Raw genomic sequence first — 19,063 nt, 5'->3', positions numbered from 1 at the left:
GAGGGCTTTTTTTGTTGTGGCTTTTTCTTTTCTTTGCTCTGGGTGGTCTGACTGAAAATGTGAGAGGCATAAAATACACTAGTAAACGTACTTTGAATTTCCAACTTGTTGCATTACTGTATGCATGCTGATGTGCCTAAATCTGTTAAAGGGTGAGAATATGAATCTACATGAGCACTTTAAAAATCATACAATAACAGCCTTATTTTGACCTCATCTACACAGTGTTTACACTGGTGTTGGTTTACAACATATGCTGCAGTTGCTTCTGAGTTACAGGGGTATAAATGAAACTGGAATCAGGAACTCAGAGAAAACCTGATTGCTGAAAACTTCAATTCAAAACAACATTAGTTAAAGAAAAAATAAAGTAAGGCAGTCTTACATGTTTGAAAGTTGTATTTTAGCTTCTATGTAAAAGGACGAGGGCACTCAGTAATTTGTGTCTTTATTGCGTGCATCTGAATCTGTAGATTAATCATATTTGTAAATGCTTCATTTATTTCAGAAGCACATTTACAAACAAAGCATGCAATAAATTAACATGCAAACTCAGTTAAAAAGCATCATAAGTAGGCAGTGATCAGATATTTTTTATCCTATCTATATATTCTGGGCAATGTTAGGGAGCTGCTTTCGTTTCCTTGATGCAAGGGATGAAAAGTGAAGAAGAACATGTACTTCAGTTATTATGTCCACACTAGAAAGAGCAAAATGCAAATTAACATAAATTCGATTAGAGAGATGAGGGTAGCTTAGCAGTCACTGTTAGATGTGGTTTCAGTGAGAGTAGATATTCCTTTTAAAGAAAAGGCGATATTTATCCAATTCCAATAAAGGTACCTTCCTTTCCTGCTCCTGGGAATGCTGCATACAGCAGATTTCCAGTAACCATGGCAGACAACTCAGATGGGAAAGATTTTTATTATGCATAGCACAGAGGTTATAGCAGCGACTGGTAACAGCAAAAAACAGTCAGCGAGTATGGAAAACGAATGAGTGATTTGAACACGGTCCAGACTTCCAGGAGAGAGGATCGAGATCAGGTTGACATATGCTGAAAAAAATACAATAAGCATGCTGAGATGGCTTAGATGTACACTCTGTAACAGAGCTGCAAATAGTGCAGTGCCAATGGCACCAGCCAGCTCTGGGACAGGGCTATCGGGGAGGCACGTACCGTTGGAAATGCGGTGGGTATTACTCTATTCAGCCACAAAATAAAGCAGTTAAATAGTAATAACATCACATAGATATCCAGTTTATTTAGAAAAACATGGACTTCAGGGTCTAGACATTAAATCATTTAGGCACCTCACTGACCTAACAGTAAGCAAAATCTCTGCCTCTGTTTTCCTTAAAATACAATACCACACCTCTCCTCTTAATTTTCCTTAAAAATACAATACCAATGTGATCCAGAAGAAATGTACAGATTAGTTGGTCTGTACATCTCACATTAATCCTGTTTAACCCATTCACCTTCACGTGTCAGAAGCCGAGTATTGGTATCTTACTTGCTTGTATTTCCTTTTGTTGCAGTTTTTGAGTTAGACTGACTTGCACATTGAAAAACAAAACAAAATAAAACACAAAGCCCAAACAACAACAACAACCTAAACAAAAAACCTTAAACAAACAAATAATCCCCCCCCAAGCCTGAGGACAACAACAATAACAAGCCAAACCCAAACACACCACCACCAAACAAACCAACCCCCAAAAACAACAAAAAAAACCCCACCTAAAACTTGTTTTGAAAAATGCATCTAAACTGAAATGGAAAATTACATCCTGAAAACTCCGATTTACCTGAAAAGACGGTGTAGACAAGCACATGCCAACAAAACAGAGTTTGGAGAGAAGCATTGTTTACTCTGAAGATTCTTGAGTGCAGTAGGAGGGCTTTAGAAAAGCATAATTTTGACTTGCTTCTGCTGCACGTGTCTATCTTAAAAAATAGCTGTTTGTGGGTGTCCTCATTTCCTTGACATAATGCTACTTTTATGTCTAAGCTTTTCTTGTATTTGTGACAATGACTTTCATGAAGCCAAGAAAACTAAGTGTGCTTCACTTCCTCATGATGGAAGTTTATTGGCAACTTTTGGGCGTGACTTTCTTGGTATCAGTGGCCTAGAAAAGATAATTTACTGCTGGATAACTACCTTCTCTACACAAAAGTGCTCTCCCAAAAGATGAAGTGAGAGTGAATGCTAGGAGTTTTGCAAGGAGACTGAAAGTGATGAGTGAAAAGATTAAGTGAAGGAGAAAAAAATGATTTCATAAATAGAAGAGACAGAAAGAAATCCCACAATAGTAGATGTGAATGATGGAGTGATTTCCAAATTACTTTCTTTTTTTGTTACTCAAGTTTTCTACCAGTGTGATTAGCCCAGCTGGCTTGCTGACTTTTTCGCTCAGCAGTGAACCTCTTAAATATGTCATGCTCGAAGTACATCTTTACAGAGATAGAGGTGGTCTTCCCAGAGTAAGCATTAAAGAAACGCAGGTTTTATGTGTCCAAGAAAGTAATTCAAATGGTGACTGTGCAGGAGTGCAGCAAGCAATTCACATAGCCAGCTGGGTCTGAGAGCGCTGAAATCCCAAGTGAGAGATTTGGAAAACATATTCTACACATATATACCTATATACTGTGTGCACATTTGTATACTCGAAATTTTTTCTAAATATATATATGTGAATATGAATATGCATTCCACATGTATATACACAGATCTGTATACAGTGTATATATAGGGTTTGTAGTTATAATATAAAATATATCAGCATATCTATACCCTCATGTATTTATATATATAGAGAAAAAGACATTCACTTTCACTTTAAGAAAATGTCTAGGAAAGTTTCTGCTTTTTAAGATGTGTGACTTTATAAGGACCTGTACTATGCTCTAACTTCCATAGGGCATGCTTTTAAAGGGTAATCTCCTGCTAGTGAGTACACAAATCTCCACAAAGGCTTCTTCAGTGTGCTTAAACATTGTCCACCCGGGGACATAGTGCAGAACTAAGGTGCTACAAATACATATACTGAAATACCGTGCCGTTGTTACCTATATAGTTGGACCGTAAAGCAGAGCTTCAGAACGGTCACAGTGGCTTACAGGTAAACACAGATGTAAGACTTTGAACAGAGTGCTCAAAAGAAGCTTTTTATCTTCTCTGATTTTGGAAGTCTATTTGGAGAGATGTTTTTTCAGAGTTCCTTCTGCTGCTCCCTTATTACCTGACCAGATGACCAAAATTATGACAAGGGTAGCTTACTGTCTGGATCTGGCTGTCACTAGGGCAAGTCATTGCAGCTCACAGTTTTGCAAGATGTTATTTTAGACGGATGCATTAGAATCTGGTTGTACCACCAAGTCAGTCCTCGTCTGTACTATTCTATTTTTTTTTCCTTTCTCTATTTCTCTTTCATTCCTCTTCCAATGTATGTAAAAAGTGTCAGCACTAACTAGTTCCTACTTTGGAAAAAAAAAAGTAGAACTTCAGCTGCTCCTGCAAATTCTTTCACCCTCTGAGCAGTGATTAATATACAGGTTTAAGAAGAATTTTTAAACAAAACCTGGAAAAAAAGGAAAAGAGCAAATGTGCAGGCTAATGGTGTACCCTGAGGTGAGCAAAATGCATTTTTTTAACAAGCCAAGCATAGCAAAAAAGCTATTCTACAGTGAAATTAATAATTACCAAAAAGATTTGCTAGCATTATTGTTGTATCCTTTATGAGAATACGGGTAACATGTTTAAAAAACATGGGGAGTGTGAATCAAAGCCCAAAGATTCAAACTGGTCTCTAATTTTTAATGTGAATTCTATTCATATGCCCCTGGTGCATAGACTGAAATACAGTCTGTGGATAACAACTGTCTTTAGAGTTGTGCCACTTAAGCTGAAAATTGTATCTGCTCCTCGGATAGTATGGATTTCTAATTTTCTTTACCATCCTGCTTTAACAAAGCTTTACGGTAGGAAGGCATTTTAGTGGCACATGTAGTAGGTGCCTAGCTATAATCCATGATTTCAGGCCCAAATATTTTCCAAAGGCAAGGTTTGTTTATTAACTGAACCTCATGCTGAGTTTCAATCAATCTAATACAGGCTGGGTTTGAAGTTGAACATTCAAACGTATGCCCATACATCTTGGGCATATATCTTACATAATGATGTTGGCCCCAGACATCTTTCTGGGTTTGTTTATGTCTGTTATGGATTCCCCTCATTATCCATGCTGTTTGAGGGATTCCCTATGGATTCAGCCAGTTTATTGCATACTTTTTTAATTTTATGCCAAACTGAATGTTCTGAGTGGCAGCTCATATGGTAGCTCTGTACAGCTTCCTCTCAAATCCAGAGATGAATGCTGTGATTAACGTTAAATAAAATAATATGGAAACGAGCATGCTGCAAAAGGGCATGTAAGAGAATGCCTCAGGACAGGCAAGAGGGTTATAGGAATAACATGAATGATAAAGCATTAAGATGTTGACTGCTCTTCCTATTTCTTTTCCTTTTAATTATGGTTAACCATTAGAGCAACAATTCTGTGATTTACAAGTTCCTCCTTATTGCGCATCTATAGTAATAACACTGGGAAAACTCATTTATAAAATTTCATCCGAGTGAAGGGATGTTTTAATATGCTGGTCGCTAAGCACATCTGTGTGTGCATACAACTCCCAGTAACATTAATTGGAGTTGCATATGCAGATCAGCCAGAAAAAAGTGTCTGAAATGTAGAAAGCAGAGACTGGTGTGGGCCACACTCTGTTCTCGGGAGTGTGTCCTGCTCCACTGAAGTGAGTGTCGTGTTTGAGGCTCTCCTTGGAGATGAACATTGCCCTTCTTATATTCAGCATATAGTACCCATTTAGTTATTGTAGGAGAGTTTACTAGGAGTAATATATGGCCAGAAGAAACTAGAGCTAAAAGACAGGTTTTTCTTATAAAGCCTTTGCATTATGAAAAGGTTGTTTTCAATCTGAAAACTCAGATTTATAAACACTTAATTCATCAGTTACCCATGCCTTTCATTTGAAATAAACAGCCAGCAATATTATTTTAAAATAAGGCAGAAGGTGTAACAAAAATGAAGTAATGTTTTGAGAAATATGTGATTGATGATTAAAAAACAGAGAGAGAAGGGGTGGGGGGGTGTCAGTCCAGCATTCATTAGTCAGGCAAAACTTCTATTTGAGCGTGCATTAAGTCAAGAAGACCAGACAGTGTGTCTGGAAGATTATTCATTCTTTGAGAAGTGGTCTTCCAAAAATATTCCCTCGTTTCTTAAATCTGAAGGCACCCTTTGACTGACTTAGTTATTTTATATCTATTGATGCTGGAGGAAACAAAAGAAACTTTAAAACCTGGAAACATAAACATCATTGAACAGCCCACTTAAAAAAAAAGGGGGAGTGGGTAGTGGGGAGGGGAGAGAGAAAAAGAAAAGAAAGAAATCACAGTGGATGTTTTCCAGGAGGGAACATGCTACACTGTGTAAAGGGGGCTAGTGTAACAAGAAGTCATCTATTCTTGATTTCTTTAGACAGCTACAGCTTTGTGCCTTGTCTAGTTTCTACGTTTTAAGAGCTTGTTCTGTGTAGCAGAAATAATACAATAAATGGGTTTAACCACATTTGTCTCAGCTAGACAGTCTGCTTTGTCAAAGATTGCTGGTACAACATAAACAAATTATGTGTTTGTAGTGCTTTTCAATGAAAGCCTATCTAACAGAGCGGAGATTGTGTTTCGGCAGCTGTAGATTTAATCTCCTACCTGTCAGTTAAAGCAGGCATTTCCTGAGCAGATAAGGCCTGGCTGCAGAAGGGGGAGCAGCCACAGCTGGACAAAGGGCCATTGTTATTGCCCTGTAATTCTATGTAGATTTGCCAGTGCATTTCATCACACCAGCTCCAGCAGGGTTTGGTTGCAGGGGAGCCAGCCCTTCACTGCAGGTTCGGCAGGCAGAGGGAAAGGGGATCGCAGCACAGCTTTGTGCTATTGATTCCCACCGATTGTCATGAGCAACTGAAGAAAATATCCCAACTCTGAAAGCAGCATCACTTTAACGTGAGTGTGATCATAGGATTCATGGCAAGGATCTATTTGGAAGATGAAAGCAAGCTTTAAATAATGCTGGAGCTCTGACAAATTGGGGAAAGCCAGAAAATGGGAAAATTGGCATTGCCTCTTGAATATCAGGATCCTCTGCAGGGAAGGCAGCACAGCAGTGTGGTTTTATGTCTGAAGTATAGCTATTGCTTGAATTTTAACACTCCGAATTGGATAGGAAATACCTAATGCTAATTTTGAATATGAGTTGCCTGGTTTTCTGATTGATTTTACCTTTTTAATGATTTTGTTCTTTCAAAATGTTTTTGGAGATGAATCATAAATGCTGTAGAAAGTTGAGGAGCCAGTATATAACTGATTCAAGCCAGACACAGTTGGCACAGGAAGGAAGCAGGCTGTGTGTATGTCGCTGAAAGTTTAGAAATTCTCTGTTGCTTACTCCCAAATCTGCAATAATTACTGTATACCTAGCGGTGGCAATCACCTCAGTCACACTGTGCAAACACACCAGTTTCTTGGAGCCTTTTCTGAGTAAAGATGGTCAGATTGTGTCAAAATCTGAGGAATCCTAGGAAGAGATGGAACAAATTAATTTTTGCATTCAATCAGCATTCTGATTTGACTTAGATCTCTAGACACTGGAGTTTTCTGCATTTAACTAGTTCTTGACATAATTGCCTTTGATAACTCTTTGTGTTCCAATCTAGACACTCCATAAACATTCTGTGATTTCTGGAACTTATCTAGGTTACTATTCTGCATTAAATAATTTCAAAAATACACAAAAGCAAAAATGTTCTCAGTAGATGTGAATACCTCCTTTGACCTAGTCTCTTGAATATTATCTATTTAGGTTTGAGAAAAAAAATCAACACTTGTATCTATAATAAAAGAGAACAAATTCACAGAGGAATAAATAGAGGAAGAAATCAGCAATAAGACTGGGTGGAATGGGAGAGGGGTCTCCTTTTTGCACCTGTGACTCACCTTCGCCCTTGTATCCTGCCATTATACAGGTGCTAGAGGGCTAAACTGTTTAGTGCTGATGGGTACCTGCTCAAAAGCCACCTCATTCTGATTTTTCGACAGAGCATGTCCCTCATTAGCCATAGCTTTGCACTTTGGGTACCTCTTTATTCACTTGCGTGATAAGGTGTGAACGTTACAAACAGATTACAATGGAATTGATTATATCCACTATGTATTGTCACTTCTGTGACTGGAAAAGAAATCAAGGATGCTTTGAGTGTTCTCCTGTGTCAACTGGAAATGTTAATACTATCCTCTGAATGGGTCTTTCAGCTTGACTTCATAACTGTAAAGTATTCAAAAGCTTCAAGTGCTTATATAGTTACAATGCAATAAAGTTACAAAACTTGGAACATCAGTGAAAACAAGGAAAGCTTTAAAAAAAACCTCTGTGTTGATCAGGAAGAAATTCTTACCACAGCGAAGTAAATGGCAGAGCTTCTGTTAGCATCAGTGATCCCTGGGTTTCAGATATATTCTGTATTCGTTTAACGTAATAGAAAACCCTCAACCTCTTCTATTGTTGTAACGTCTTTTACCTCTATAAGTCAGAAGGAGTTTTGATCAGAGTTATTGAAAGATGTTTCTGTTTTTGTTCTCGCTTTAGCTGGAGCAATTCTTTAAAGTCAAAGACAATCCTTCCTTTAGTAATCAAGAGTGTTGTGGCATTAGATGATTTTTTTTTCATATACTGTACATTGCAAGCCCTTCTGTTGAGGGAATTACAGTCATGTTAATAAATAATGATGGCTACCATTCAACAAAAGAACTGTCTTGAAAGGTTGGGGGGGAACTCTGCTTGAAAGCACCAATATGAAATGCAAATTTTAAAGCATCTCTTACTCTGAATTTTTCCATCCACAAGAAATTTCTATGTATTCCAAAAATCTTGCCAATTTTGACATCACCGCAAAAACAAGCTAATAAGGATTTTCTGACATAATTTAGATTTGAGCTCAAGTAATGGAGCTTCCGTATAGAAAATATCAACAAGTATCATTAGGCTGCAATATTTTTCTTATTTTGGCATGAATAAGACAAGGTGCAAATGAGAAACATACATCTTCACTAGTCTTTGGAAATATCTGAAATAATTGACTTGCTCAGTCTTCTGTGATGGCTTGGTGACCACTAACTGTGACAATTTGCATAATAGTCAACTCTTCACTTCTGTAGAGAAAACTGTTTGGATCTGATTAAAATTAAGACTGTTTTAGTTCTCTTGACTTTTCCAGAAGTTGCAGAAATAGAGATTTGCTGTTATGCTTTAACCAAACAAATGCACACATGGGGATAACAATATGCTGAGTTTATGCAGATTTTACAACACAAATCTAAATAAAATACCCACTAATAGACCCTTAAGGAGTAATAAACACACATGAATTTTCCTTAGTTGCACTTTAAAGTGATTTTAACATACTACTAGACCTTAACAATAATATTTAATTGACAAGATTATGCATTTGTATGGATTGAAAAGGTGGTAGATCTCTAATTCCAAATGAAATATAAATTCACTTTTGCATAACATGTTTTATTTATTTCTCTATAGCAGATATGTTCTCCATCCCTCCTAGTGAGAGTTTCTTAAAATACAGACAATTTAAATAGATTTAATTACTATTTATCATACTCTTAAATTCATGAGATCATCTTTAGTTGAATTCTGTGTTTCCAGGTAGTCAAGGACCTACATAAAAACAGGGCAACACAATGAGAAGCCAATAGAAATGAAGTGAGAGCTAGTGTTTAAAACTATTCTGTTTTCAGTGTGGCTGGTAGTATTTTTCTGTTGCTCTCTTATTTATTTCCCAAGTAGATTAAATTTAAGTTTAGTTCATTTTAAGTTGCAAAGTAGAGAGGAAGAAATAATAAAAAATAAGGATGCTCTATTTCGTTCTGTGATCATGGCTGCAATTTTCACATTAATGTTGTGGCCACTGCAGTAAACTTAAATCTCCAAATCATGTTGAACCATTGGATGCATGGGAAAAATGATAGGGGGAAAGAAAGAAAACAGCAGTTACAATCCGTTTACAAATTCAGTAGTGGGCTACATATTTTTCATAGTATTTCCCATATGAAATGTTCTCACTTTGCGAGTCTATGGCATCTTTTTTACAGTTTATTTGCCAACACTTCCCCTGGGATCTCATCGGCAGACATTTTCTTTGTGGCTCATGTACTTTCACTGAGAGGAAATATTTTTCAATTAGACTGTAGATAATTAGATGGCAGATAAATTAGAACATAATATACCTCCCTATATAGATATGGCTCCAGTGATTCTATATTGCTAACAGGAGCAGAAAGTAGTCTCTGAATAATTTTCAGTGTGGGGGCTATGTCAGTGTGATTTTTCAGTGGTTTAGCTGTGATGCACCACCTGCATGGTCACTTTTGGTCTGTCAGAGCCCACCTTCCTTCAGCTGTTCTTCCCCTCACCCAGTCATAGTTGCTTCCCTCAGACTATTTGTGCTAGAGGGGATTTCTCGCTCAAGTGTTTGGGTCCACTCTCACGTATTTTCTTTACATTAGAGCATGCTGGGCATTGATGGTGCATTAATTCAAAGACTTGAGAGTGCACCAGTTACATTTCTAAGCTCAGAACGAAAGGCCCAACCACCACCCAGCCACAGAGTAGCCACGTCCTTTATAACCAAACTGATCAGTTAACCCAGACTAACAGTTGCTTTTTTTCATCAGAACAGCACAAATAAAACAGCCTGGCTGTTCAATTATAGCCAAAGAGACCTTTTTATTTTTTCAATGTAATTTTGCTGCAGTTTTGCTAAATAGGTCATTTTTGGACCAGAAAAAGGCTCAGTCATGGCACAAGTTCATTACAATGTTGGCAGGGTTGAGGAAGAGTTTTGGCCCCAATCCTCAAAAAACCTTAGCACTTTGCTGCTTTTGAGCATTTAAGTAATCACACTGACTTTCACATATGTGAGTTTACATAGAAGTCCCTACTTCTTCATGCAACGTGGTATTTGCTTTCCTGCAGAGTCACCAAAATGACCTAATCAAAATAAGATTAAAATTAACAAAACTTCTTATATGTCTTCTTTTGCAAAATACAACAAAGTACAACAAAATCCAGCACTAGTCATTGAAAAAAATTCCAATGATTGTATAAAAATAATAATGCTATGTATTGTATACAGACAATTTCAAATGCGGATGAGGTAAATACATGTAACTTGCACAAGTAGTACTGGAGGTACAAACACTGCTTTCAGTCCCATTAAGATTCTTTAAATGAATCAACCTAAAATGTAACCTTCCTATTATAGCCATTATGTTCTATCATATAAGTATGTATTTTGAGCATTCTGGAAATGCACATTCTTACACGATACACTTCCATTGCCTGGGAAGCTCTTCTATTACACTTTCATTTTTAAATGAGAGAGCAGAAAATTTCAAACACATTTTTACTATGAAAATTAAAAGCTCAATGGCTGCAAAGACAAGTTAAAGTTGTAGTTTGGCTATCCAGTTATTCAAGAGATTAAAAAAATCTTAGGTAGAAATTCAGGTTTGAACTATGGAAAGTTTAAACCTGCCTGTGAATGAATTAGCTTCTCACAGATGGTACAACAGCCCAAGGACAAAAGGTACTGTGCATCCTAATGCTAAAGAAAAGTCAGTTCAGTAAATGCAAAGATTTGTTTCTCAGCTAACGTGCATTGGAGTAGTCTGTTAGATACAATACAAATCTCAAAATTTCTGCAAGTCGAGAACCAGATCTGGAGATTTTATTTGCGGAAGAAGTGTGTGTGTGTGTGTGGCAGATGGGGCAATAGTTTTAAATAGTGATGTTGGATTATTCTACACAATTAGAGCATATTTAGCTTATCACACTGTTTAATACTACTGCAGGTTGTAATTTAAAAAAGCTTTAAGGAAGGGATAAAATATTATAAAGATTGTGCTTACAACCTCTCAAAAAGATGGCACTTAAATCTCCCCTTTACTGAAGTAAACCATCAACAGAGAGGCAACTTGTCAAGTTTGATCTTGAAAAGTTTGCAAGGAATTCAGCCACCACTATAGGGTGGGATTTACTTGTGCTCTTGAAAGCTGTGATCCTTGCAGCTAAGCAGAAAAGTGTGAGCTGCCTTTATTTTGTTTGCACTGCTGCCATCCTTTTCTCTGAATGCCTTTGCTTCTCTGGCTGCAATGTTAGTTGTTGTATAGGCAGCTTTGGTTTTTAAACACAGAACCCTTCCTATTCCTTAGTCCCACTAAATGTGCTGTGTTTCTTATCCAAAAGAGGCAGATCATTTTCATTCAAGGCACTATTTTTGTATGACATATCACTTTGGCTTCCATTTTCCATGCACAACATTAACCATCAATGGCTTTTTAACAAGGAGGATTGTCCAGCCAGCTTCTGAGATTAGTATTCACATGACTGTGGGACGAAGAACTGCAGATTTGCCCAGTTTATCAAACAGGCCACCAGCTTTTATTATTTCAGGGAGAATCAAATTGGAAGTTGCTTCTTGAACTAATCAGGACTGATTTGCTCTAAAGTTGCTTCCTGACTTAGATCTCAGGCAAGGAAGTGCTGTAATCAGTTCCCAAGGGCTGTCAGAATTGTGCTGGGATATTAAAGGAATGGTACACTGCCTTTTAAGAGTTTCCTAATCTTGATGGCTTTTTCATGTTTAACACAGTTAAACCTGAGCTTGTTGTATAGAAACAGAGGTTAATATTATGAGGTAGCTTTATATAAGCGATGATTTTACTTGAGATTGCAGGAACGAATTTTGGAAAGAATATACTGAGATTTCCTCCAGGGTTTGTACAGTTCAGTTAAAGATTTAGACTGGCAGAATGGTTCAAAACTAAACATTTACTACTCATCACAAAAAACCCCACAAACCAACCAATCAAACAAACAAGAAACAAACACCAAAACAAAACAAAACCAACAAAAAACCCACACCAACACAAAACCCAAAAGCACTTCATGAAAGAGAAAATGAGTCCCCCTGAGTGTCACTGTTTGCATATTAGCCCATGGTACGGACTCTGCCAAGTTACTCTCTGACTGACTGCTGCAGATGCTCTTTCTCAAGTATTCTGAGTGAGATCTTTAGTGCAAGTCTTCGGGGACAAACAATAGCACCTGTTCCTCACAAGATAGCAGCCCGGTTAGTCCATTCATGTATCTTTAATGAAGCTCTGGGGCAGATGGCAAAAAATGGCATCATCAACAGCTTAGCACAGAGGAGACAAAAGGGGGAAGCGCCGATCCAACAGTACGCTGTTTTTACGAATGGAAAGAGACAGAGTCGGAGTGTTTCTCGGGCATCTGCTGCAGTCTTGGTGTTCAGAAAGAGCTGAGGAACATCTCAGCAATTAAAATTTCTGGGCATGTAGTTAATTTTATGAAGTACAGTAATCAACCCCTCCTCCCTATTTCTCCCCCCTCAGTAAAATCAAAATAATAATAATAATAATAAAAAAAAGGTCTCAGGGAAAAAAAAAAAGTCAAAAATTAAGATGCCGAGTAGTTTTTTGGCATTCATTTTACATCTTTAATAATTCAGTGATCAGTGATATTTGTACATTCTCTTCCTTTTCAATGCCTAGTTGTGCTTTTCAGTTGACCTATGCTGAAAGTTGACGTCCATGTATATAATAATTCTGGGTGAAACCAACATTTGCCTAGGAGTAGTATTTAATATGTGCCAGAGGGAAAACCCGTGGGAGAGAATGGCTGGCATTCAGTATGGGCTTTTTTCAGTCTGTATAATTCTCTAAAGTATAAACTCAGACTCTAAATGTAAGCCACCTTTAGTCAAAGTTATGTTGATTGATATAGGCTAAGGATCTGATCCAGCATTCTGAATAGTATTCCAAGGAAGAATTGCAGATAGCCAGAACATGCAATGGTAATTCTCCACACTTACAGAATTGCTTTTATTTGAGGGTTAAAAAAATATATGTATTTTTGTGTATAATGGCGTGGATCCAGCTCTACGGGATTGCAGTGGGAAATAACTGTTGTGGGATTTGGATATTATATATTTCAAATTTGGGTTTTTTGACACTATGGTGCGAAGTATTGCTATGTATGTGCCACCATTCTCACCACACTACTTGCTGTGAGCTCTTTTGCATCTTGTAAGATTGTGTTGGTGTCTTGTACGTTGCAACCCCATGGAAATACTTTCTGTGTGCGGTGATTGAAAGGGATATTTCTAAAACTTTGGGTCCATTTGATTAGACTGTAGCTGGGAACTACTGAAAATGACTGTTAGTTGTATTGTGGTGAATTCCTTCTAATATATCCTATACTTCTTTCTATCAAACAAAGCCTGTGGTTTACATTTGCTGTACTCCTGTAGAGCCAGTGTAAAGGAACACTACACAGCAAAACTAGCACCATTTCATCAGAGGTAAATGCCAGCGCTGGGCACATGGGGATCAACTCCAATCTAACCAAGTTTAACTTGTATCTTAAAATGCACAGCCAGGCTTACCTCAGCTAAAATGAGAGAAATAGCTGCTCAAAGCTAGTTTCTTTCACGCCCCAGTGCCATAGCAGTAATTGCACAAAGACCTTTTTATTATAAGTTGATTTTCCTGAGAAATGGATTAAAAAAATACTGTAAAGTGTTTATTTTTTGCTTGACCTTTATTAACCTACATCTTAGGGCTTTCCCAAGAGAAGAGTTGTTGGTAAATTAACCCTCATAGACACACACAGTAGCATTTCTGCACTGCATCAATGGTTGTGAAAGTAATAGGGATATGACAAGAAAATTTGGCACTTTTTAAACAATGTCATAGGTCAACATATGGGATTTGACCAGAAAAGTTTTTTAGGAATTAAATGAAAAAAAAAAAATTACTTGAAGTGTACTTCAACTTTTTAATAGTATTTAATGCCACAGATTTATGGTAGGATGAGGGGATTTTTTTTTTCTTTTCTACTTAAAAAACCAATTTCTTCCTACATTTACTAGCTTTGATGTATAAACCATTATCTGTTTGCTTAACTACTAATCAGAAAAATCATAGTCAAACCTTTGGGTACTTCTGGGGTTAAGGAAAGATGGATAAAAGCTCTTTGTGGTCTTAGCCACTGTCTCTGAAACACGTGTAGCATAAATTGAGGAACTAGGGAATTATCATGTGGATTTAACAGACCCGATTCTGTCCCATCTACTGTTTTCTATATGTTCAATACAAATGCTGGCATAAGGTGAAGAATATTTTGCTCTTGCATGTTTGTGCTTTTTGATACATTTATTAAGGTCAAATTAAAGTTGATATACTAGGTTTTATTCTGAAATGGTCTCTGAATACAGCTCCATAATTACCAAGCTACATGATACTGCATAAAGCTATAAAACTGCTTAGACAGACAAGCAATTTATATGTTGTAGTGAGGTGTGTATAGCAAAGGATGTTAGTGTAATTGGAAGCCAAGATGTTGGAGCCTTAAATCTTAAGAGCTGGGGCATTGACTGGAATTAGTCAATTGACTGTGGTTAGATTTTGAAATTACATACCTGAGTTGTTGGTATATGTGTGAACAATACAATGTTATAAGATCTCAGAATTAAAATTACCCTAAGGATACTAAAATCTGAACATCGAAGTAGCTACTGCAGTGTCAGGTTACTTCTGATCTGCTCGTCACTCTGCTATATGTGACCAAAGATGAAAAAGCTTGGGAAAAATTAATAGAAATAAATACTACGCTTCTTTTTAAAGAACCTGTTATATGATGATATATTAGAAAGATCTCGTAGCTATTTACCTTGTGCCAGGGCAGGGAATATTAATTAAAAAAAAAATAATAGAGGACCAGTGAGAAGTAGGAAAATGTGCAGTTCACTGAGACTGTTACACCTTTGACACAGAGGGAAAACAATGTTAGTGAGGGCTTTGATGTGATAATGTGAAATTGGCAGGGATTACATTAAGGTGAAGGTTCTGTGGGACTGTGTGAACACAAGAACACTATCAGTACTGGAAAAATACCTGTCAAGACAAATTTGTGCTATTTCTGATCAGAGACTCTCTTCTGTTTAGCAGGTTCAGGGTCACATGCCTCCGCTCATGATCCCAATTTTTCCACACGACCAGCGGACACTGGCAGCGGCTGCTGCAGCCCAGCAGGGATTCCTCTTCCCCCCAGGAATAACTTACAAGCCAGGTAAGCTGACATGGATGTGCAACTATTTAACCTTTGCAGATATTAACTGTAGCTTCTTGTGTGATCTGTCTCATATAGATGATGTTACACAATAGGCGTAACTGGTAGGAAATAATGTGGAGTTTTGCGACTCCACTTGAAAAAAAATTCTGGTTTGAAGGAAGTCGATGGAATTTGGTTATTGAACATCGTGGTCTTTTTACCTTTATTTCACACAAAATCATTTGCTCTAAATATATTGGCCCACGTGCCTACAGATTTGCATCTGGTCTGCCCTGTGTCATTATAAGAAAGCTATGTGTCTTTTATTGATTCTGTTATCTTCAGTGTACTTGTCTCTTGTGCCAAAATTCTTACTCTTAATTAGTGATAAATTCAGAGGAAGTATAATTTAATTAGCAGGCTTCAAATGGACAACTTTTTGGTTGATTTCAATCTGAATAGTGAAAGGTTTCAGTAGTTCAATCCCAGTCATCATTCAGACTTGTAACAGGTCACATAACCTTGCAGTGAAATATGTTTTGAGATGATTTAGCGAATGTTATGATTTCTTTCTTTTTTCCTCCGAGTTTACAGGACTCCTGGGGAATTCAATTAGGGATATAATGGTTTGAAGCTACTTTCAGAGCCTCCTTGTAAACAGGGCTTTAAATGTTTAAAGACACGTTGCCAAAGGAATTCAATGTAGGAAGATAGTTAAGTAAATAAAAGTCAACCTTATTTTCATTTGTACATTCTTTGTAAGTGACCTCAGTCCAGAAGCAGTAACCTTATTTTGCTCATTAATAGTATTCCCTGTCAAGCTGCCTTTAGCATATTAACCTAATAACTACAAAACATAAATACCAGTTTCTTTTCTTGACATTAAATATGAAATGTACAAAGCAAAGCATTGATCCTGCTCCCACTGATGTTAGTGGTGTTTTGACTATTGACTGCAGCAGGAACAGGGTCAAATCCAAACTAAAGCCTCATAATAGATGATGTAAACAGCATACTAATTAAAAGCCAGGTTGAACCTAAAATCTTTTCTAGCAAGTTTACTTAATATCAGGCAAAGTGAGGCCAAGCAGGATTTCAGCAAGCATTTCCGTTTGTCCCGCTCCCTTCTGTCCCTGTAGTCTAGAGACATTCCTCTTTAAACACAGAATCTTTGTGCTGCAATTATCTTATTTTCAGGTTTAGAAATCCCAAAGTTTTTTGCCAGTTTGACAAACTGGTGCACTCTGCGCAGGAATCAGTTAATGACGCTCTGCAAGGCGGCTGGCTCTGGATGGCACTGGATGATGGTTATTCACACACATCACCACCTCACAACAGTTGGGGGCCAAAGTGAATATTTTCTCTCCGAAGACGTAAGATTTGCAAGTTGCGGAAATTGTCTGCAATGGGTCGGCTAGTACCTTTCTTCTCACAGACAAGAGAAAACATGTACTTTAGTTTTCTTGCTTTTTCCATTTTAATCTGAGAAGCTTTCTGAATAGTGACTATTAATGATTAACCTGTTGGTTGTGCTTTCCCCCGAAAGATGATATGTCAAATCATGTAGTGTTGATTTTGGCTCTGTAGGCTACTCGGTACAATACTGACTCAGGAAAAAGAGTACCAGCATGATTTCCTGCACAAGAACAGATTTCTGCATTTATTCTAAAGTGTTTCTTACAGTACCTGTCCTAACACTTTATCAAGGTTGTGCTGCTTTCCTTGTGATCCTATTGACCTCATAGCAGAAAGTGATACAGCTCTAGGGCATTTTTTTTCGCTTGCTAGAATGCAGAAAAAGATCTATAACAAATGTTAGAAGAATGAAATACAGGCAGTAGCCAAGACCTGGATGTCTCAGAACACAGCTAAGCTGTTTGCTGGTCTGTTAGTAGTTTATATCCAGCTGATGCTAGTAAAGACCAGGATTTAAAATTACCTGATGATACCAAATGGCTTGCAAGAAATGAGAATATTTATATTTTAACATATTTATTAAATTCTACAACGTGTGGCAAAGTTAGGTGAGCAGTTTAGTAGTTTCTGTTGAAGAGACATCATGATACAAAAAACACCATAACTACACTTGATATTGATTAATTCCTGGTTTTGGCACTCTTGGCACAGTAGTTAAGGAATTAATGAAAGTGGAGATTAAGCTACACTCTTTCACAGAGAGGGTTCTTCAAAGTCATTTTGGAGGAATATTTATGGACTTGACTGCTACTACCTGTACTCTTCTACTTTTGTGAGAAATGAAACTTTAACCTCCAGAACTGTCGGTTTAGACTTGCTTATACTTCTGAGGAAAGAAGGGAGATGGATTAACCCTTCAGACACTTAACATTTTCTTTTTGGTTGCCTGCATTTCTATTTCATTTTAGTCTAGTTTGATGTAGGCGAGACTGAGTTTTGACACTGCCAGTTTTCCTTGACATTCAGAAAATACAGTGAGAAGGGTTTCAATAATAGGAGCTGTGGGAACTGAGTACTTTTGAAACTGACTGTGGCATTTAAGGAATGTCAAATATTGTGTGCACACCGTCACTTAATTTGTTTTGCCTGCAAAACGGGCTAGGTATAAGCCAGCTCTGATCTGGAAAGTGGCCTACCAGTGTTAGTGGGACAGTGCAGTCAAGATGAGAAGTCCTGCCTTGGTGCACAAGCAGGGGTATGGTTATGTGCACGTATCCATGCAGATACATCTTCATGGGCTAGGTGGGAACCAATTTCATGGCTGTTTAGTTCAATGCCAAGATGGCAGTTACCAAGTACTGTTGCAAATCTGGACTTAAACTCTATGCCTTCAAGTAAGTGGTATTCCCACAACAAAATACAAGAGGTCATGCCCACAATGGAAGGACCTCTAGAAACAAAGAAATTCTTTTAGGTTCTGAGGCTCTTCCAGCACATACCCTAATTGCCCCTAAACTGAGCTTGAAAGTCATTTTGAATAGAGAAGCTGAGGAATTGCCGATGTACAACTACGATTTGCCTGACAGGACAGTTTCTTACTGCTTGGCAAGACCTGGCATGAGGTGGCTGTAGCCCTCCCCCACATATTTTGGAACTCTAGGAGGTGAAACAGGCCAAAGTTAGCAAGTGCCAATGACAAGTAATAATTACATTAGAAAAAAAAAAATCCCCAAAGTCCCATGCTTCCTTATGTATCTCAAAGTCATGTAATATAATTTTCCGGCATGGTAAGTACTAATTGAGAAATCAGAGCTGCATAGACCACCTAATTAATTTTTTATACATATTTCAGTATTTATAGTGTATACTGGATTAATTAAAACTTTAGGGCGCTGTGCATCTCAAATTACTGTTGTGACTATTGACCTGCAGGCGCTTGACGAGCCTCGTAGAGTACCTGGTTGTGGGGGTTGCCATTTACTCCAGTGGGAAGCTGAGAGTGGCAGCTGTTATGAAGCTAATACTTGCCCAGAGATGCTACACAGTTAATATAATTATGTTGTATTCCAAGTACAGCAAAGAAACTGCGCTGGCTTTCTGACTGTGACCACTATACTTACTACTTGGAACTGGTGGGTAACATAAGTACCATTATACCTCCTCTCCCAGTGCAAATTTCCTTTCACTAAACCAACCACATGCATCCAGGAAGAGTGGAAAAGTTAGTGGGCTAGAGTATATGCATATGATTAGTGTGTCCTCATTAGTGCCCTGGGTTAAGAAGAGAAGATAGTGAGGGGGATAAGGAGAAGCCAGTTCCCTCCTCCATTTTTCAGTGCTCAAAGTATTACTTCCTTCG

At 37.7% G+C, this 19,063-nt stretch overlaps 1 protein-coding gene across 13 annotated transcripts in view; it reads left to right on the top strand.

The window, feature by feature from the left end:
- The window catches only part of SOX6 (SRY-box transcription factor 6), a 380,628-nt gene that overhangs the window by 260,043 nt on the left and 101,522 nt on the right, over window positions 1-19,063 (top strand). For 11 of the 13 annotated variants that reach the window (XM_071808952.1, XM_071808951.1, XM_065839463.2 and 8 more), the window contains one exon: window positions 15,183-15,306. In XM_071808952.1, the coding sequence (XP_071665053.1) occupies window positions 15,183-15,306 (124 nt within the window). The remainder of the gene's footprint in view (window positions 1-15,182; window positions 15,307-19,063) is intronic. The other 2 variants (XM_071808948.1, XM_071808946.1) reach the window with 1 other exon arrangement.

Source organism: Patagioenas fasciata, chromosome 5 (genome assembly GCF_037038585.1).
Source record: "Patagioenas fasciata isolate bPatFas1 chromosome 5, bPatFas1.hap1, whole genome shotgun sequence".
NCBI classification, from domain to species: domain Eukaryota; kingdom Metazoa; phylum Chordata; class Aves; order Columbiformes; family Columbidae; genus Patagioenas; species Patagioenas fasciata.
The sequence above is the reverse complement of the archived record's forward strand: the minus strand, read 5'-3'. Positions and strand labels throughout refer to the sequence as shown.